Below are 22,559 nucleotides of genomic sequence, written 5' to 3'. Positions count from 1 at the left end.
AGTTGCCTGGTAGGTGCAGAATTGGGTTGTTGTCATACGAGACATTGAGAGTGGAGTATGACTCGTTCTGACATGTGGCGCACAGGAATGTGGGACGGCCAATGCGAAGCTACATCGCAACAATTGATTTGCAGACACGAATACCTCCGTTACTCTAACCAATGTTCGGTTCATGCTCCGTATATATGTCTAATGATTGCCAGCCAGAAATGCATTGCAAAAGTTTTGAGGATCTCTCTTCGTGACCCCTACAAAAGAGCTGTACAACTAGCAACAGAGGATGAAAGTGTAGATGTAGCAGGTTGAGGAAAACTGCGAGTGAGTGACCAGCAACCAAGATACAGCTCAACAAGTATAAGCAGGCCAATATCAGTTGTGAGCACCGTAGTCAAAGTGGATTCGTAACGGGATAACTTAATTTTATTTGATAGGTTACATTATACTAGAGATAGCATAAAATTAAACGCGCCGCGCGGCCAAGCGTCCGCTTCCGTTCGTGTCTCGTGGTTTTCTCCCTCGTGCGTCGGCCGGTGCGCCTCCGTTGCCATCTGATCGGTGGCGTAGCCAGACCTCCAAGGTAGGGGGGCTGGATACGAAAACTCGCCCGCTCCCCACTGATCCTGTGTGCGACAACACATACTTGTGCACACTGCAAGCTGCGGATGAAAAAAAAAGTTGATTTGGACGTTCACAATACGATTACATGTATAGGCTGTCATGACCAACGAGGTGGTGTCACGAGATTGGAAGTATTTTGAAAAGCTCATACTTTGAAAACCATTCAAGAGTGCCGCTTAGGTAGACGCCATGAACTGCAAGAACTGTCGCGATCGTCACACTGATCCCCCTATATGTTCTCCTTGGATTTACACGATTTGTGTGGGTCGGTCCGTTGCAAGTAGGGGGAACTCGAGCCACTGCATCTGTGATGCCTGTATTTCGATAAGCAGCGATGCCTGACGATGGATTTCTTACTTTGCCAACACCAATGACTGCCTTACACCGATGACACATGGGCAGTCTTCAACGGTCATTGGAACAAATGGCCACTGAACCAGAGCCGTTTATAGAGAGAGTTTGGCCACTGGGAGGAGCCCAACTAGAAGCGCGTCATGTGACGTCACATCTGAACGACCTCCTCCGCCCTCTATTGTTTCCCCATCGTTAGCCAGCCGCCGACGCCATTTTGATGCTGAACTTTGTTTACGATGCAAGGAGGGAAGAAACGTGCGCACTTCGAAAGCCCTTCGTCCTCGAACTCTTTCAGTTTAGCAACAAAACCCCTCATCATCACAAGAGGCTGTGGGTCATAACTAGGGTTCCGCGTTTTCGATGTTTATTTTTGGGCGGATTCGGCGTATGTTTTGCTATGTTTATATTGATTTTCGCGAAATCGGAGTTTTTCGATGTTTTTCCTTGCGTGTACATGGTTTACCCGACAGTTATCGGCGAATAGCAATTACAAGTGCTGCAAGAAATGACCGGAAGGCGTTTGCTTACCTTGTTCGTTACGAGGATTATTCAGATTCACGTGGCACCGCGATTGCACATGCTCCGATATGCGCGCCGCACCTCTTCCAGCCACAGCCCACATTAACTGGCATGCGACAATGCTTGCATACGACAACATCTTCCTTGCCTGGGAGTTCAAAATCTTGATTTCCGCAGACGATCCGATGCCCTCTCCCTTTTTCTTCCCATCTCGGGTGCCGCGGAAAGACAGGACCGCCGTACGTGGAAAGTGGAGGTGTATGTACTGTCCCAACCTCCCCACTAAACAACTACCGTAATTTCACGCGTATAAGCCGCACCGCAGATAAGCCGCAGGACGCGTTTTTTGGAACGTTTTGAAAATCTTCTGACAGATAAGCCGCACCCGCAGGTAAGCCGCGGTAAATACGATACGACTGACTTGTGCGACAAAGGAGACCATAGAGAAGGCCATAAACCCTGTGGTCCATACTCCGGGATCGGCGTAGTATACAACAAAGGAGGTCAGTTCTAGAGTTTTACCAAGATCGGATTGTGCCCTTGTTTGGCGTTTTGGGCCTTGTTGGGCGTCGTGGACTGATGATGGGTCAGTGGTCTTCCAGAAGACGTGAATCACTGTCACCAGTTTCGTTCAAGCTGCTTGGGGGAATGCACCAGGAAGATCTGTTCATGCATCTGGAACTGTTCGTGCATCAGGAACTGTTCATGCATCGGCAGGGCAGTGCTGTTCCAGAGACACTGTCGGCCCTTTCATTAAAACCGACTTATGGGGAAAATACTAGGGAAAATAGTCGTCAGATAAGCCGCACCGGTGGATAAGCCGCAGAGCACCCGTGAGAAAAAAAAAAATCGCGCATAAGCCGCGGCTAATACGCGTGAAATTACGGTAAATGCTGGTGACCGAGATTCTACGTGACGTCACGTCCCTAAAAGGTTCACAAGCGCGGTGGGGCACCTAGTTACAATGGCAGAAGATTGAGATTGGGATCAGCGCGCCCGATCCGGGACAAAGGGATTGACCCTGGAACACTTAATGTGATCGCAGGTCATCCCACCTTATCAAATACCAAGAAAAGAAGAGTAATAAAGGAGAGCCTGCTTGTCAGGCCCACAACTTTGTTTCTGTTTTTCGTCAGTATGGAATGTTAGGCGGCCGAAAACAGTTTTCCCACAATTAGTACAACCGTAGCGAAATTTGGACGCCTGCAATAGCTCCCCGAACCTCCCGTGCGAGGAACACCCTCCTTCGCCTTCACGATAGGCACGTGATGAGCGCCACCACACGCGTCACTATGTGACGCAAGTGGTGAGGACGCTCCTCATTGGACCTGGGATCACATGATCGAGGTGAGCAACATCGCGCAGGCCGGAATGTCTGCTACCGCTTCGGAGACGCCATGCGTTCTCAGGCTACGTGATGTCCGAAATGGAGGACATCACGGAAGAGGGTTTGAAGGCTGTCCACGACACAACCACGACTTTTTGGGACCGCAGACACCACGGGAAGAACGAGTGGTGCAGCCTGAAATTAACTGCGCTTGTACAGCGAAAATCCCGTACTTCTCGACAGTGTGCAGCCTGTCCGACAGTTTTCACCGCGCAGTTGGTTCAGTGGCTAACAGGTGGCGCCACAATACCGCCGCCATCGCTTGCTTTCTGCTACTGTGAATTCTGAGATTGCACAAAAGCCACGGATATATTACTCTTGTGATCGTAATCTTATTTTGTCAGGCGGCATATGCTATTTTTTTTTATAGAAAACGTGATATAAATCATATAAAGAGTAGAAGTCAACAAGAAACAGCTCGCAGTGTTCGTAGCAGACGGTTTTTCCTGCTAACGAATGAGGGACTTTCTACCACCAACGTCACCGTGGAGTGGGTGTCGGTCTGCAGTTGGAGCGCTCCGGCTTGTCACCGCGGCAGCGATTTTCCAAATTAATTGCGCCGTGGTGAAACAACTTTGGACAGAAATATTTTGTGGGAATGCTTTTCACATACTGCTTTACAAGATGACAGCAGTTTTTGGCCATGTTAGATACCACTTTAATGCTCCTTTAAGCTGGACAGCCATTTATCTGTCATGGCTCCTGGAGTATTCCTCTGTATTCTGTATTCAATGTTTTCCGATTAATACCGAATGAGGGAAAATTTAACTGGCGTATGTTTTTCGATTAAAACCGAAAACACGGAACCCTAGTCATAACCCATAAGCCGGCAACCTCTGTAGATTACATTGAGCGCCACAAAGCACGTACCTGTCGACCAGGTGGAAGACAGCATCAAAATGGCGCGCCCCAGATGGCTGATAAGTCGATTCTGGACAGATTATGCTTGAATAAAGGCTTTTTGGGTGGCGCAACGACGACTCTGACGTCGACATAGGTTCCACCCACAGGCGGCAAAAGATCAGAGAATGGCGAAACTCTCTTTACAAACGGCTTTGCTAACCCTCCTCCTCTCATCACCTCAAAAGCAAACGATCTCAGTTGTCTCGCGACGTAAACTCCCAATTATTATTATTATCAAAAACTAACAAACAACACACACGCTCACTGAAACTGAACCAGAGCATGCGCATAGCGCCAGCACGTGTGTAACGTGTCAACCAGTAAAAAGGCTGTGACAGTGGACAGGTTACACACTTCGTGGTGCTATGCGCATGTTCAATGCAGAACCTTTATGACGAAAGTTTGGCCATTCTTTGATCTTTTGCCGCCCGGAGATGGGGGCTTGCCGTGACATTTGCATAGCAAAATTTGGCAATTGCAATGTCAAAATTTGTGCCATTTTTGGGGTGTTAAAAAAAAAAGGTGTGGATTTAAATAACTGCTGGCTCCAATTCTGTTATCTCGCATTTCCCCGAAATCATAGAATATTAATGAATTTTAGGTAATTAGTCATCTACCTGGTAGTTACATGCTATTTCCCACAGGACGTCCTCCTCGGCACATAACCAGTCTCTGAAAACCATGTCTATATTATATAAATTATGTAAGGGATAAAAAAAAAAAGCGGCCAGTCTACATCGAACCAACAGAAGGAATTGACAATCCCAAGGCTGGCAGTATTATCTCCATGACATGTGGGAGTAACGGGAAGTTATATTCGTGAGCTTGCCCGCACTCATGCTATTTATTTATTCTATATCCTAAAAGAAATGACGATATCACACAATGAATCAGTCTATCTCTATCGGTGACAGCTGCACCAGGACAACCTTTTGCGACCAACAATCTCTTCGTGAGGTTGGAGTTAAGATTGAGCAAACGAGAAATGTGCAAATTTCAACACACTGGCTCTCGTCATTATAAGCGTATGATAAGGGACACTGAAAAGTATTTTCACCCCCAGAGTTTAAAAAATTGCCAAAAAACATCACACTCTTCATCACTGCTGCCAGTATAAGAAATCATGAACAATGCGCATCTTCCTTTATTTGTCAAAACGTTCTTTCCGACCAACATACAAATGAACCATCACTTCACACATGTTCAATCTTAGCACATAACTCATCCTGTTTTGCACTCTGACATACGGACACCAAAGTACGTACTGTATTCCAGACGTACGTACAGCAACCACACCACATTCTCAATTGGTATCTCACCAGTCACAACCAAAAACAAAGAAGAAATACCCCTGCTCCGGGACCAGGAGTGAAAGACTGCACACAAAAGCAGCACAAAAACAGGACCAATACATCACAAGGAGTAATAGGAGTGCCTTCAGGTTCTCCTCTTGACCACAGAACAAATGGAAACAACAATGTTACATGGGCCGTCCAGTTCAAGGCTGTCCAGATAGATGTGGCTAGGAGCAGGGGGGACAGCACTATGTATCATCGCTTGAAAAGCAACAGATTCAAATAAATGAACGGGCAGGGCAACCCTTCGCTTCAGCAAGCAGAGGTGCAAGAAGTGCGTAAGAACATCATCTACACCCATATGGCCATGAAGGATGGGTGTACTGTCAATTTTGTCAGCTGCTTGCTTGCAGGTATGGTCAATGCATGTTCTTTCAACTGCAAATTTTAAGCCTCGTGACCTGCTGTGGTCTAGCTGCACATGCATATCATTGAAGGGTGTCATTCTCATTGAATAGGTATCAGAGCAGTAGGTCATCCTTTATATTTTTATTTATTTGGGATTATCATAGTGCACCTATCAGTACATAACTGCCATGCCGTTTGTCAGTTGCCATTCCGCAACTGAAATGGTGCAGATTTTTTAATCTATTAGACAAATTGTCTGCTCATAATTGAGTCTACAGGAAGGCTATTTTCTCCTTTGGCTTCTGAAGGCATACAACCACCCACATGCTGCTGTGGGGCACTCAAGCGGCTCCTTAGGTCTTCTGTCGCTTTCTCCACCGTAAAACTGCAAGCTGACACTATTCTGGGTCATTGCAGCACAAGAACAGTATTTGGTGTATTACAACACTTCTCACAACAACAATGCAAATGTGCCAATGATGCAAATGTCATAGCCCTTCTATGAGTGCAACAAACAAAAAAACATGACATCCCTAGATCTGCCCGGAAGAGAATTTGTAACCGTTGATGTAAGATCATTTATGCAAAAGCCAGGGACGACGACACAGCTGGCAGAAGGAAGGAACGGCAGCCGTTATTCTCCTTTTGTTCTGTGTTCTATTCGTCAGCAGATTTTTGTGTCATTTGCATTTTGCAATCAGTTTTGTAACTTAATTGTCCTTTAGTCTCTGAGAAAATTGCATCCCACAGTGCAATTTATTTTGCATTTATCTTTTTTTCAGCCTCAAGCAGTTATTTCTGTTTTAGTGTGGATGCCTAAGTACTGTGGTTAGTACTTGTTCATCTAATAGGACACCTTTAGAAGGCACTCACTGCACCTGTCCACAGCCTTGCTTTTGATGAATTTTTATTTTTCATCACACGAGTTACTTGGTGTTTTTGTTCTGGAAACGGGAGCATGAAGTTAATTCGGCTGATACTTTTCTGCCAGTTTTAAATGGTAAATTCTGGGGGTTTTGTCCCCCATTCCACATTATTGAACGTCATACAATGTCATAATACGTCACTTTCTACGCACATGACGAGACGTGCACACACATGCATGACGATGGGAGAGAGTGATGCACACTGTCAATGAGCTCTTCTGATGACCAACACAAAAGGTGAATCATGCCATTTTGATAAAGAAGCACGATGACTGGAAGAGTGATGTAATTATTTGAAACTGGGGGATCACAATCACAATCGGGGGGCACTGCAGTAGGGACCCACTAAATAAGAGAATTTCGTTCAAAGATAAATGCATTTTTTTATACATGTGGGATAGCAATGGAAGTGGTTCAATCTAGGTGTTAATATCAATGCGCAAACCTGGATGGAGGCATGCGCTCGAAATATTTTATGCGATTTTGATTTTGTGATGCACATTCTGTGCGGCTGTACCATGCAGCTCATCTTGGTGAACATGCTGGATGTCCAAGGCTTTGCCAGAACTTGTCCCAGCACTGAAGAGTGACACCCCTTCTTGGGGAGCTTGAAGTTGACGCTTAGGCTTGCATTTACGAGTCAAGGACGAGTGCAGAATGAAGAAATCATGTCGGCGTGAATGCAGAATTGATGTCCAGTGGCAAAGTGTTCTAAATTAGTGGATAGCTTCAATTTTCTGAAACGCTTTTGTTGCAAATTCCAATTTCTGTTATTATTACCAACATTTTTTTGTAACTTAGACTTTGCAGAAGGATGATAGCAAAATTTTCAGAGACTAAGCCTTCGCTGCACTAACCACCTTTGCAGTATTGTAAGTTTTGCCCGCTGCTTTCACTGAAAAGGCACAGATGGCCTCATCAGACTCCAGTCCAACATGAGCACCCTTTACGCCAAAATTTGCACTTTCATGACCCCGCTGTCGTTTGCATTGTTCCTCTTGGCACAAAGTGCTACCGAGTGTCACATTCAACACGTGAGTGGCGGAAATACAGCAGATGCAGAGTTTCTAAGACTCACGATACGCATGCATGTTTTGCTGACTCAAAAATAGCTACAAACTTGAACACGTGGAGAGCGAAACATAAAAGAGTATGCCAATAATGTGTGCAGGGAGCAAACACACAGGTTCCCATGGACAACAAGTCATATTGACCTAAGTGCAAAGTTCGCCTTCACAAAGTTCATTATTTAGTGCCAGAAGTATTTATGTAACTATTTTGGAGGAGACACCTGTAATCTGCAAATAAATTACTGAGAATTAAAGTATCAATTTTCATAAAATCTATTTCTTGCAGAATTGGCAGTAGAACAGCGAAGCTAATTAGCATCCTCACTCGAGGAAAAGTGGTGGTTCAACTCATGAGGAATTGCTGATAGACAAGACTTGGAGGTGTAATACATTTTTACCACAGCTGGCGTGAGGAAATTACGTTTTTCAATCTTCCTCTAGAGTACACATATTGTATGCTCGTGTTCAAAAAAGTGTCAATGTGACGCAAGAACCTTACAGGCTGTCGCTTGCATGGCCTTATACCCTTACCACATGGGCCCAAAAAATGACATTAGGTGGTCAATGGCTTCAGTCTTAATGTCATTCATGTGGTGCCACACAGAGATATTTAATTACATTTACCTGAATGACAGTTTCTGCTTAATGAGATAGCCACAACTCATTCACCAATAAAATGCCTACTTTTGCTCTCGCTGTCGGCGCAGAGTAACGATCTTACTCTTCCGTGAAACCACTTTGTACCGTGCAAGGCAAGATTATTTCATAATTTGAGGTACGTAAGTATTCCAATATGAGGGAAAGGCTGGAGTTGTTTGAAGTTTTCACTCGGACAAAAACAAAAAAAATGCATGCCGCCGCCAAAGGAGTGGCATAGACATCATGGTGATTAATGTTATTATAAACTTGTGTGGCTTGAACTTTGTGGATAATGCCATTTGGGACCCTAATGGCATTAGACAATAATGTCACTGCTTCATTCCATATTGCCCAGTGTCCTGGTCACTGATAAAATATGGCCAACCGAGGCTCTACAAGTTGTTAACTTACAAAGTAAAAAAAAATAATTAAAAAAGTCAAAGGGCTGCAATCTGCAATGGCACTGATGTTTTTAATTTTGATCACTTGATAGCTATAGAAACAGAGATGTGTTCGAAATATTTCCCTACTAATGCACAGTCTTCCAGAGAAATACGTTTTGATATTAACACATCCTTTACAAAATATCCCATTTTCTGTATCCTGCATGAGCAGAGCCATAAGAAAACATGTGATTAATATAATCAATTTCAGCTTACAGTACTGTAGGATCATCTTACACAAAGTGAAACCCACAAAGAGAAAGAACCACCACCTTTGGAACGCTGTGAGGGTGAATAAAAAAAAAGTAAGTGGAAAGAAAACAAGCTCATCCATGCAGATGTAACAAGACACAAAGACATGGAAGTGCAAAACCCTCAAGGTGCTGCTGAGAGAAAGAGTTTTCATTCAAGATTTCAAGAGTACACTTCAATCCTGTAGTATACTTTGAACGGAACATTCTCTTGTATGTTAAAGAACAAGTACCAACATTCTAATCATGAGGGGAAAAACAGTAAATGAGGTACCTTAAGTGGCCTCCCCTCTACAATGCTAATTGACTTCTGCAAACTCGTTAAATGAAGGAGCAGAGCTTAGTATTGTCGACTACTGTAAGTCGCGCGACATGTGCACTTTCCTTTGGGAAAGCATTGAGCGTAGGCTCCAGTGCAGATGTGCCTCTCCCGAGGAGACACACTTGTGTGAGATTTCAAGCGTGCAAATTAATGGAAGTATTCCGCAAAACGAGTGTGTGTGTACCGTGAATTTTCTCATGCGCAGTGCCATGAGGGACCCACATGAGTTAATGAGCGGTACTTTGTACGACTTTCTCATGCACCTAGCATGAGTCTTAGTAAACCTATTTACTACAGAGCGAAAAATATTTTTAAAATGCAATATTCACAGAGAACGCTGTGGACATGTGAGATTTGCTTAAACGGCCTTTTCCGTATATGGCTGGGCCACTTGTCTGTCACCGTAAAAAAATGGATGGGGGTAAATGGATACCGGGTTTTAGAGAGTTAAAGAAAAAAAGAGCTGGGGAACCCCAATCATGCACGAAAGTGCCAGATCACAATATCTGCAAACCCGCGCGTCTGCCAGTTTTACCTTCGTTTCCCTACAAGTGTCGGGAAGAGCCAAGAGGCATGTTTTGACGATAAACTGTGCTGCGCAGCTGTATTGACAGAAGGCGTGTTCCCTATGCCCTAGCTGACACTGAGGTTGCTGATACGGTGTGACACGGTGTCGATGTCCAGCCGTGGGACGTCCGGAGGTGGCTGTGTGGCGCACACGCAGAGGTCATCGAGCGAGCGTGAGCGGAAGATAGCTGCACTGCCTAGTGGTGCCTCACTGGAATCTCCACTGCTCACACCCTGGGACTTGGTGGGGCTGCCTGGATTTGATTTGTTCCCATTCTCTTCTTCTTTTGGTACCTACAAAAACAGTGGAGATGGCAGCTGAACCTCTGTATAACGAAATTGAAAATTACCACACTTTAGTTTGTTAAATAGAATAATTTGTTAAATCGAACCTGTTGCGAAAAAAAATCACTGACTCGTACAGCCCATTCTAGTCCATGTCATTTTGTCATAAGACTGGCTCACAAGTACAAAGAGCACTCTTATTCTTGAATATCCAAGTTTTATTGAGCACAAACGTCACTGCCGCAGGTGCCATTCCAAAGCATGCAAAAGATAAGTTTTGGCTGAACCGTCCTCTCTGATGCAAGCACAGAACATTCGTGACATGCAGATAGCAGCGTCACTTTTCTTTTCAATCTTAGACATTGCTTTGATTATTGCAAGTTTGTCATTAACTGACAAAACCTTTTCGCACTGCACTAATCGCAAAGAACCACAGGAAATAGATCGAGACACGATAGTGACATGGGAGTGACCATGTGGCTTCCAGAGCAAAGGTGATTAGATTGTTGCCCAATCTGCTGATTACGTCATTGCATGTGACAGTGTCAATGCCCAATAACAACGCACTGTGACCATGATATTACAGTCGACCCCCGTTTATCCGGACAGTGCCATTCCCGGCCAAATTGTCCGGATACCGGGGCATCCAGATAAATGAAACGACCGAATAGAAACGTCCTACAGAGCAAGGTTTAATTAAAACACAGAAATCTCGTCAATGACAGCTGGTACATAGTAGTGTAGGCACTCGATTCCTGCAAACTTTTGCTAATTGCATAGAGTTGAGCCACGCTATTGCGCTGCTGGAAGAATGTCAGTGCGGACGCAAAGTGTCAATCTCGGAGCCTTGTTTCTCACTGGCGTCATCGGCATCGTCTTGCTGCACATCATCGGAGGCAACAGCAGCAATCACACCGTCATCAGTCATAGCTGCACACGCGTCATCATCCTTATCAACGTCAACGTAGTCGGAAGCCGCAGCATCATCTACGGCAGTCGCAGTGAGCCTCCGCATCAGGGATTGCAGCTCAGCTAGGGGAATGTCTTCATCGGCCAACTGGCCGTAAGCAGCAGGCGCTCCGGGTTGGAGTTTTCCCCTCTAGAACCGGACAGTTGCTCGAGATATTTCCAAACGAGGGGGTCATCGTGCACGGTTGTCTCCCCTACGGAGGAATGTGGGTCCCCGACGTGTGACGGGAATAGCCCCAACACAGCGAAAAGGGCGACGAAGCAGGGTCAGCGTCTCCTCTTACTCACGGTAGTCCGGATAACTGAAGCTGGATTACAAGAATGTTCGACTTTCGTTCCCTGGAATTCTTGTCCGAGTCCGGAAGCTGAAGTCCGGATAAACGACAACAAAATACATGGAGGAAAATCTGTTCCCGTGCCTTTTGTCCGGATACCGCAGGACCCGGATAAATGAAGTCCGGATAAACGAGGGTCGACTGTACTTCTCTCTTCCTTACATTATGTGCAGCACGCCTTCCCCATCACCTTTCTCTGACACCGGCGCATGCTCTTGCACACTGTGTTGCAATAAGTTTTTCAATGCTTCTTGTGGTGCAGGCTCAATTAAATGGAATACACCGAATGAAGACACGGTAAATCGAGCACAGAAATGCACCGGCCTCTATGGAGAATTGTGTGTGCAACAGAAATCATTCATCAAATAAAGGATTTCATTAAATCGATGTTCACTATATCTGGGTTCAACTGTACTCCACAATTGTTTTTTGGCCCATCCGTACTTGTGCCCTTGCAGTATTTTCACGTAGAGAAAATGAATAGATGCTGAGCTGCGAACACTAAATGTCTTCTGAATCAGCTTCTGCTTCTTCGATATTTCAAAACAAAAGAACAGAGTACAATATCCAAAGGTAACTCAAACTTTGCCTGTAGATTCTTGCATTAACTACTTCCAAACCTAACAAGTCCAAAACTCTAACCAAGACAGAGAAACAGAAAGAAACAGAGGCATATCCCAAAATGGCAACGGGACTAGTAACAATTACGTAACCTGCTGTTCTACTAACACCATTCATCATAGAAATACAAAAACATAAGGATCACGAATAAATGCGTAGCAAAGCCAGGTACCATCAGACGACATACCAAGTGTGGCAATTCAAAGCAGGGACCGAAACTGGAACGGAACCGAACATCGCTTGGGAACCCAAATTTGTTCTGTAGAAGGCAGGTAATCGAAGCATTTGCAGCAAAGAGATACACGGCAATAGGGTAAACACCTCGAGGGCCACACACAAACAAAAGTTACTAAAAACAACGAGCAGAAAAGAGGTCACAAATCTAAGTGTTTGCTTTAAAAAGAATCCGATCCACAAGACTCACAGTGTTGTTGAGCAAAGCCCACGCCTTCTCCATCAACTTGGGCCTCCAAGGATAATCGTATGGCTGAAAGAGGCAGTGCCGCCGCCTCCGCAGGGACTTCATCCTAGTGCGCTTCAACGTCAACAGTGGAACTGTCGAACGACTGGCAGCACCGGCACCTAGCTGGCTACCAACAGAGAAATCTGCTAGGTAGGCAGAATTCATGGCGACGATGCACAGCCCTTGTGGCTTCTGACAGGACAGACCGCGACGGAGCTTCTCCATGAGGTAGTCTCGCCGGGCGTCTATGACGCTGCTCAGCATGCCGAGTTCATGAAGCGACACATCCAGGTCGACCATGGACGATGATGCGCTCGATGAGGAGGGATGTGAAGCGATGGTGTCCTCAGAAGAGGCAAGCGATGATGAGGTTGAAGACGCGGGCGAGGATGGTGGGCAGCAGTAGCAGTGTGAAGTCATGGACGGCGGCCGCAGCTCCAGGACGCTCGCCATGGCGCTTCCTGTAAGGTTAAAGGTTTTCTCGTCAGATTCTGCATATCGATGTTTCTGTTAATTCTCTCACAACTCTTCAGGTGGTCGTTGTGTCCCACACAAACTAGAACCAGGGGTACGTGGTTTTTTATACTTGTTTCGTTCCCCCGGCTTCTACCCACGATCGGTAAGTAAGGAGTACACAGGCTCACGTGAGGCTCAGGCAACGAAGCTTCGACACAAAAAGTAAGGTTATGGAGAAGAAATGGACAGCAGGGAGGCTTATTCAATTTGGGCCCGATTTGGTTTACCGAGTTTTCGTGCACACAACACGAAAAGCATAGGCTCCATGTCACTGTGGCAACAGCCTCACCAGTATCACAGATATTCCACAAAAGGCACATCCTGTACGGTGCTTCAGGTTTTGTTATTCCATTTTATACAAGCTGCGTATAATTATCCCACATTTTACACGAACCAGGAGGTATTGTCATCATTGTAAATGGCAAGCATAGTCAGGTGGAAAGCTGGAACAGCTTCCTTCAAACAATGTACTTGAGGGTATAACGTAACAGTACTCAAAATGTCACCATTTGATGGAATGTTTACTATCCAAAGAACACTTGCAGCATTCCTTTTGCTGGGGAGGAAGGATTTGTGGAACACGTGCTAGCCTTTAGAAAAGAGCAGAGACTTTTGAGAGTAAGCTCATAGGCTCATAGGTATCCCATACCTAGATTATAATACCGTAATGCTGTAAAATATCCAAGCGTTATCGCCTCACTGCAAGGTGACTCATCATCATATTTCACCACATTACCGCCTGCAATAGGGTCAAGTACTGCCCCTGACAATGAAACCCCCAGTCATCATCATTAAAATAAAGTTGCTGTTACTGTTGTTAAGACCCTTTTTCTGTACCTTAATTTTTCGTGAATTGAGCATAGCGAACATATTTGCTGCCACTAAAGTTCACGAATTCTGGATGCTAAAATTCACGCCTAAATTGGTAAAAGCGCTATTGCACTTGCCTGTGCCGTAAAGCAGTTCAAATGCCTACCACTAACCTATATGGCCGCCCATGAGCTTTGCGATTCCAGCATAGTTTTAGAAGTGCCAAATCCTTTTCGTGCACCCTTAAGGTTACATTTAAAAATGTGCAAAAATTACGAGTTCATGAACAGCAAGGGTATCGCAGTACCTCAATCTTAGAAACCACTTGAAGGATACCACTATTATCGATGTGTTTTTGCAGGACCCACTGTGAACTACCGATGTATTCTCAATCTGCCTCCTCGTCCTCTTTTTGACACCCTTCGTCTCTCTTGTATTCCTCCTTTCTCACGCCTACAGAGTGTATTTTTAGGCACTAACAGGGGAGGGGGTGCTCTTCAGCACGCAGTATTCCAATCAGCATCCCAGCTGATAGCCTACCGATTAGCTGAGAAAGGGGGCCCACACCTTTTTACGTATCAACTGTCCTTCCAGTAGGAAGATAAGAAGATATTATTCTGAACGTTGCTCAGCCTAGAGCACGTTATGCGACGAAAAGTGCTGCCTGTTAGTGCTTAAAAATCCGCTCTCCACTCATGCCTCATTCCCTTTGTGCATGTACTTATGCTGGAGAGCTCTTGGAAGCTAGGAGAACCCAGAATGGGATTTACCCATTAACCCCCTGATCAAGGGACCCTCGGCGCAGAGATGAAGGGTGGATTGAGAATATCGAAGCTAGACTGTCTGCCATCATGTAACAGGTACATTTAGAAAAAATAATTATGCTGGAAGCTGTCAGTGACTGGAGGCCAAAAGATGGGAGACCTTAAAAAAAAAAAAAACAGTGGTGCTCCTATGGAAATATAACCCATTTGGATACCTATATTCAGCTCGATCCATTAGCAGCTCACGTCTGCTTTCCCAAAATTGTGCTCAGCTACAGAGAGCAACTTGAATCACCAACAATCCATTTCACGTCTCAACATGCGGAATATGGCAGTGTGTGACACAGATGCAATAGATGTCCTGCCTTTTGATCAGTCACTGTTGTAATATTTGGAAGGTATAGCTAGTGCAAGACCTATGTCAAGGTACCTTCCTGGGTGAGAGCTCTGCCCACTGCATGCGCGGGGCCGAAGTAAAAGATGCCTATGACAGCATGCAGATAAGCTCCTCCGAACAGAGGGTTCGAAGGGACAATGTTATTGCGGTGCGCACTGCTATTCTGAATGTTTTGAAGCATAGCTTGTATAGTGTAACCCCTCTCTGCAAGAACGATACAAGTCTCTAGATTTGGAACAGCTGAAAGATTGTAGTTTTCTCTTTTTGTTGTTGTTGCTCTTTATCTAGCGCAACTAAAAACTACACCTTGTATATTTGCCATGAGGAGGCCAATTACTAGGAAATGAGAAATCTTAACCATTTGCAATGCACAAAAGGTGTCTTTCTGATTTTTATAAATTCCCTAGTTTTAAGAACAGTGCCTCCCGGGACAGAGACACTTGCCATTACCCTTTTTTAACCCTCAGTTAATGAACCCTCAATATCCGAATGTTATCGAAATATGTGTCGAACGGCTTCTTACCACAGCCAAAGGGGAGTACAATCTGGAAGATTTGTTCTTTTGTGATGCAGATGACTGTCAGTGTTACTGCTGTGGACGCGTGGAATAAAGGACCGCACAACCTGTTGGTATCACCGTTTAGAATATACAGTCAACCCTCGATTTATGAATTCCCTCGTTTTATGAACACGAGCACGGGGAACCAAACTTTTTCCATTCATTTTCCCCTCGTTTTATGAACCTCGATATTCGAATAATGAACGGAATTTCTGGGAACCAACTAGGAGTTGCCCAGCGTTTTTGCCCTCAATTTATGAACGGATCGTTCCTAGGTCAACAGAAACCTTCAAAGGAATAATTCCCTGGTCATATGAATGACGCCTGAACGGACAAAACGTTTTCCAGTTATTGCACCCTCGGTTCTTAACCCCTCGAAATCCGAACAACAAATGGGTTTTCCGGGGTCGCACAAGGTACGACCAAGTGTTCCTGACCTCAGTTGATGAACAAGGTGGTCACTGTAACCCGGAGATTAATAAACGGAGGTTAAAAATCCCGTAGGAAATCCGAGACCAGTCCAGTGCGAATGTGGTGACATCTCTTATTTCCAAGGATTGACACAGCGGAAGGCATGGTCCAAAGCAAAATTAAACAATTTAGTATTGCATAATAAACAGAGTGTGAATGCGCTAACGTCTGTTCTTTGTGAGATTGATACAGCAGAAGGCATGATCAAAAGCAAAATTATGGCACAATATATGGCATTATAAACACAATCCCAACTCGGAAATACTGTTGCATTTGCTCGATAGTACTCAGTTAACTGAATTTTAACGATTTATGAATCCCTTGATTTATGAACGCGATCGATTCGCGGAACCGAGGGTGTTCATAAATCGAGGGTTGACTGTATAACACCAAACGGGGAATGGAATAAGTATAGTCGCCCAGGTCAGTAGAGGTCAATTAACTATTCAGCATCACGTAGAGCGTCCAACAACAACGTCAACTTTATTTTGTGATGATGACTGGGAAGTTTCATCACCAGGGCAGATACTCTGCCCCATTGTTGGTGGTGATGTGGGAAATGCAATAATGTGTCGCCTCACAGTGAGGACCGAAGCCCTACGCTGTCCAAAAAGGTCGGAAGAGGGTCCAGTATCCCCAGGGTGTCTACCAAACTGCAGCCTTCAAATTCCCGGACTTTTCCAGGTTTTCACTGACTATTTCAAGCAAATTCCCTGACAAAAACAAAAGGGAACTTGGTGCCTGCTCATACGTTTTGATACCAGATCCAACATAAAACAGACCATTTATTAAGTATTAATGAGGCTACCCTACTTTTCTGCATCAGAGCTTGTCATACTGGTGAACTGCTACGCGCTGTAACGTTGCTGCGGCATCGCCTCTCAACCACCGGTCAGCACTCGTGATTCGCCGTGCATCCTCACGGCACTTGTCTGCGATTTTCCCTGACTTCAGCTGCTTTTTAGCCAAATTCCCTGACAATTCCCTGACTTTTCCAGTCACATCAAAATTCCCTGACTATTCCCTGTTTTCCACATTTTCCAGTTTGGTAGACACCTTGATCCCAGTATGAATGGGCAATATAAGGAAGAGTGGTATGGTGAGGCACGGACAAGCCTTGGGAGTCAAAGGACTAAAGATGCAGGCGAACTGGTGCATGGCAACCAGGGGGTGGGGTCAACCTGACTGCCTGAATGCTACAGGTATCAAACAGTGGCAGATCCGGGAAGGGGGGGGGGGGGGGGGGGGGTGATCGCCCTCACCCCAAAATGCCAGTTTATACATTGAATTTCTCTCTCCCCCCTCCCCCACTACGCGCTCCAACAAAGAAACCCCCCCCAAACCGAGGGTCTGGATCCGCCCCTGGTATCACGTAAGAGAATACATGGAGACTGCGCATTAGTGATCTGTTCACAACTGTGACTGACGACTCTCGAATCATAGATCATAGGCAAGAAAGAGAAACTGATTAATATAATACACGGCACCATTAATTTATTGCTGCTGATTCCTATTGCAGAGAGTGCTGACTCTTGTGGTTTCAAAAGTATAGTTATGACTCCAGATGAGCACAATCTGCACTAACAGCACCACAAGAACAAGAAGAAGATGCAAAAATTGAGAGCTTTCGAGGACTGTGAAAAATTTGAGGATTTTTGAGACCTTGAAAATGGCATGTTCAAATTGCAGGGTATTCAAGGGCATCTAGGAACAATGGGGATCGTGGGACTTATATCGACGATGCAATATGATAAATCAAGGACAGAAACGTTGAGCGAAGCCTTAGATTACTAACGTGGCTCCTGAGCAACGTTGACACAGGAGAAGCTATGCGAGATATTTTCAGAAAATAAACATAATTCCTACGAGAATGCCCTTCCTGACGCTCAGGTGCCTTCACACTCTTGAACTCACTCCAAAGCTCATTTAATGAATCTCTCGATTTATTGACTTCCTCGAGAAATACTGACTACTGCCTTAGGGCCGCAGCGCTGCTGTGGCTAAGAGTGGTGCACAGACGTGGACAGAGGGCAGCAGGAAGGAGTGGGGCATAAGGGAATAAGTATGCATCCTGGGTCGACTTCAGGAAGAATGGTGCTCACACCCACCTGGGAAGCCTGTCAGAAACCCTCACACAGTACGGTCGGTTGTAGGATTTGAACCCTCCACCTACCAGTCCAGAGTACAACCACGGTCACTCAATACTCTTTCTGGTCAGGAAACTCGCGCGAGAACGTCAGTTCGGCGGCCGAGTCGCGAGTGGTGGCGCGGCGATCGTTCGGGGGGAGACTTTTGTGTCTGCCGGTGCCTGCGCGTATGGCTTGCAGAGTGTTTCTATGGGTGTTTGGAAGTGTACACATTTCTTTCTTTGTGCTTGTGTTTTGAGTGCGTAAGCAAAGGTTGTTTTTTAAATATCCTTTAAGTTTATTGCAATCTTCGCACTCTGTTCCTATGTAAGAATGATCTACACATATAAAGGAGACTTCGCCTGATTCGAACGTGCAGCATTTCGTTATGGCTATATGTTCTTCATGGAAGGGGAACCTTAACTTGACGAGGACTGAATGAAAGTGTTTTTTCTTTGTGTAAAAAACAGAGATACCAGAGATACCAGAGAAAACAGAGATCCTGGTCTACAGGAAACATTCGCTGATAGCCTTATTAATTGTAGATGTACTGTGATGAGCGTGGTTTGTTGAGCTCCTTCAAGTTGCTCACTGTGTGACATAAGTAGCATCAAACACTAAGAACCGTAAAATTTTCAAATATACATCATTCAACATGATATTTATACAATAACTTGTCTTGGGGTACAACTTGGGGGGAAAGATGGAATGCCAAGTCGGCTTAGTAAACGAAGTCCGCTCATACCTATTAGTTTTTGCTGCACCGGAAGCAGGCAGAGGGAGGGGTGATGTTTTTCTCTTTTTATCTATTCATTTTTCCTTTTTTTTTCTGTAATGCTTCTGCAAGGCGTCAAAAGCTTCTGCGGACCATAAACTACAGACTCTAGAGGCCATTCATGACCGTACAGTATAGTGCTAAAAATATACAGTTTCCTTGTCTTCATCCTGAATTTGAAGAGAAAGGCTAACACAAGAGATTTTGTCTCCATCCCCCTGTTTATCTCTTTTCATTTTTATTTATTTATTTTATTTTACCATTTTTTTTTTTTACCAGATACCACCGTGTTGTTCTCGTAAACGTAGTTTTTGGGCAATCCCAAAATCTGACCTCCCAAGTAAAACTCCATTGCACATTTTAAATAGTTTGTTCAGTGAAATGTCCTGGAACTGACCTGACTCATATGCCGAGGCTATCTACAACGCGATGATAGTGTAGCCGTTGAGTTTGACATCTGATTCTTGTCAGCCAAACTCTATAGTCGGAAAGCGCTATCAGGCCACACTTCAGCAAGAGCAAATTCTATCGTGCTAATTTAACAACCTGGCTTGAATCCTGTTGGAATCGGCAAAGGAACATATCGTTTCCTCCGTACAGAGTATTCGTCCAAACTACATTCAGGAGGCACCAATCATTGTACATGCTCGTTTTGTTGTGATCTCTCACAACCAGTTTTCCCATAATCTCATCCCAAAGTGTGTAAAAATTGCTCTCTACGATACGTTAAACCTTGTGCATGGCACTGTACCACATCAAAAAACAATATAAGCTATTTCCTCGCCGAAAACGATCGAGGCATACGATTTGCAGCATGTGTATCCCTCGGCTCTCATACCGCCAGACATCATTTTAGATGATTAAAATACAGGATTTCTATACGTACTTCTTCTGAAGTCTTATCTGTCTGCGCTGAAATAGAATCACCTCGTCATTTTATCTATGTTCAAGTTACAACAAACTGCTACGAGGAAAACAAGAAAATCACGCATTTGGAAAGTTTCGCCCTCACGCAATAACTACGGAAAGCGTCATTAGCTTACAATATATCACTGGACTGAGTGACTGTGCAACAAAATGCAATATGTCTCTCGACCACCATGGAGAGCCCCGAGTGAGAGCAAAAGTAAAATTTTCCGTGTCAAAGACAGACAACAACGAAAGTTGCAATATACGCAGCAAATCTGTAAATTTACGTTCACTAAACTGAAATGTGCCGGCTCAAATCATGAATCATTTCGAAAATTAATTATTTCTGCTATGAACACGAAATGAACTTTAAAAAGTAGCTCATCAAATATTCCCTGAAAACACGCAGTGCTGCGGAAACGTCGTCTGCTCCACGAGGGTGTCTCCCCCCGAACGACGCGATCGCTCCAAGCGGGAGCAATTGTCCCTAAGTGACCTAGTCTATTGTATTCGAGCGGAGTTTCCTGACAAGAAAGAGTATTGAAGGACCGTAGTACAACCTTGGGGGTACAGCTTGGTACACAAGAGTTTACGGAACATCTGGGTGTCGCATTTCTCCATTTGAGTGAAATTCCAGCAGCAAACAGGAGTGGATACATATACTAAGAGAAGGATAGAATAGACCTGTTTCTTATTCGATGCCTTGCTGATAGCTAGCAGGGGGCCGCTCTGATGAAGTAATACGCCAGTGCCATGTTACGTAAACTTTTGTCCCAAGCTGTACCACAAGTGAGCAGATACTAATAACTGTTCATAAATCCATGGTTGACTGTACCTGCGTTTATTTGCAACATGACTGCACGGCAGCAGTGAATGCTTTTTACACATAAACAATACTGCATGAAAGGAAGGTTCCTATCACCAAATAAGAATTTCAAACAGATATGAAAGTTGTACGACTCAGGAACATCACGTTGAAGAATCACTCGTTCAATTAAAGTATGCAACTGGACGTTTGCGTGTGTTGTGTTTGTCCCTGTGTGTTTAATTGTCTTGTCTGCTAGAATGTTAGATGACACAGTACTGCATATAAATAGGACAGCTGCTCAAACAGGGCAATGTAGTGAAAGTTGAAATACATGGGGGTAGCTGACATGTGTCTCATCAATGTGGTGTCGTATTTCACAGATCACAACAGAAACAACCTTGATCTACCTGTCCAGCACTATGTAAACTCACTATGTAAGGATATTGTGCTGCTTGGGTGAACATGGCTTGCTAGTGCCTTTGGGGATATTTTGCACAGCCTACGCCAAACAGAATGAATGCTCTGAGGGCAAGGCCTCAAAAAGGCTAACTCCTTTGGAACAAATACGAAAAATCATTTGTCCTTAAATTTTCATTTATTTTGTCTGGCGAAATATTGAGCAACTTGACTTGATGAATGTTGTAAAGCCACCACAGCCATACAATCAATGGGTACTAATGGCTCACAGCTGTATTACAAGCAGGCTCAGAACAAAAGCTCACATTCTTAACCCTTTTCCAGTAATGCCTAATATGCTCTTTGTGGAACCCTACCCATTCCAATCCCACACTATTTCCGCAACTATACTCATGCATCAGTAACAGTCTACCAATATGCTATGAAAGGGGAACGTGTCTGCCTGTATAGAGGTTTTGGTACATAACAGCTTCACTGCAGATCCATTTGTAAACCAATAAGAGTGCATATGCTACTCACGGTGGGTTTCTATAACAATAGTTCATCTCTTATTCTTCTGCTACAATATGCAAGTATATACAACTATGATGCTGACAGCGTGTTCGGTATAGCACGGAAGTATAGCGCTTCGACATGCATATGTTCTTTAAGAATCAATTAAACGAAGCTATTTTATGCAAACTGCAAAGATTAGTACATAACTAAGTTTTATAACGTTGTAAATTCGACTTATTAACTGAAACCACATACGAATTAGGTACCAATGCTTTTAATGCACTTTGCAACGGCTGACGTAGCTCGAAAGACTGAATTATGGCCCAAACATGTTTGCTGAGAAGCACAAACCACAGTTAAACTCGATTGGTACGTTATACCAGTGGTTGTAGGACTGTTATTTTGCATCGTTTCTTCAAAGGATGCACAACGTAGGGAACTACGATGTTATCCTCTCTCAGTGATCAAGTCTCACTTTTCAAATTTTCTAGGATTGGAATGTGAAGCGCAAAATTGATTATGTAAGGTAAAATATGACATTCCGAGCATATTACCTGGCATCATGATTCTTGGCAGGCTACTGTCCGCATCATATTGCTATGAGGAAACATTTTTGGCCACCATCGAATGGCCCACAACGTACAAACCTCTAGGTTCATACAAAAACGTCTAGCCCGATGAGAGGAGCAGACGCATGGAGGAGCAGAGGGCAGCACAAACCATTGATATTTTTCTGAGGAGCCGGATCTTGCGAAAGCAAGCAAGGATCCGATATTTCGTAGGGATAGATGATATATTTTCGTAGGAACTGGTCCGACGGCAAACCGCAAACCGACAGCTTCATGCAATCATTTCCTATGCAAATTATTACTCGATGTTTTCTACGCTTCAGCTATGTTTTTGCATCGGAGTTCTGCTTCAGCCAACAAGCAAGCAATAAAAAATAACGTGGACAGAAGGAGGGAGTTTCAAAGCGTACAGTCTCAGCTAATGCTGGATATCCGAGATGATCAATTTCAAACATATGGCACAGACTGCGACTTTTGCGGATTGAATTTCACGCACTGAAAGCAAGAACTCCAGCAGACAATGTTTATATGGCTCATGCATGGTCCAATCAGGGATTGCCATTTTCGT

The 22,559-nt window shown here is 44.4% G+C and overlaps 1 protein-coding gene across 1 annotated transcript; it reads right to left on the bottom strand.

Annotated features, from left to right (window-relative positions):
• Positions 1-4,907: 4,907 nt before the first annotated feature.
• LOC135388397 (uncharacterized) lies at positions 4,908-22,111 on the bottom strand. Its single transcript, XM_064617956.1, has 3 exons — positions 21,977-22,111; positions 12,337-12,836; positions 4,908-9,996 (listed from the first exon to the last, which is right to left on the bottom strand). Exons 1-3 carry the CDS (start codon positions 21,984-21,986, stop codon positions 9,769-9,771), a joined length of 738 nt encoding a protein of 245 aa, XP_064474026.1. The 5' UTR covers positions 21,987-22,111; the 3' UTR covers positions 4,908-9,768.
• Between the last annotated feature and the right edge of the window lie 448 nt (positions 22,112-22,559).

The sequence above is a fragment of the Ornithodoros turicata genome, chromosome 3 (assembly GCF_037126465.1).
Source record: "Ornithodoros turicata isolate Travis chromosome 3, ASM3712646v1, whole genome shotgun sequence".
Lineage (NCBI taxonomy): Eukaryota > Metazoa > Arthropoda > Arachnida > Ixodida > Argasidae > Ornithodoros > Ornithodoros turicata.
Note: the sequence above shows the minus strand (reverse complement) of the source record. Positions and strands in the feature narration are given on the sequence as shown.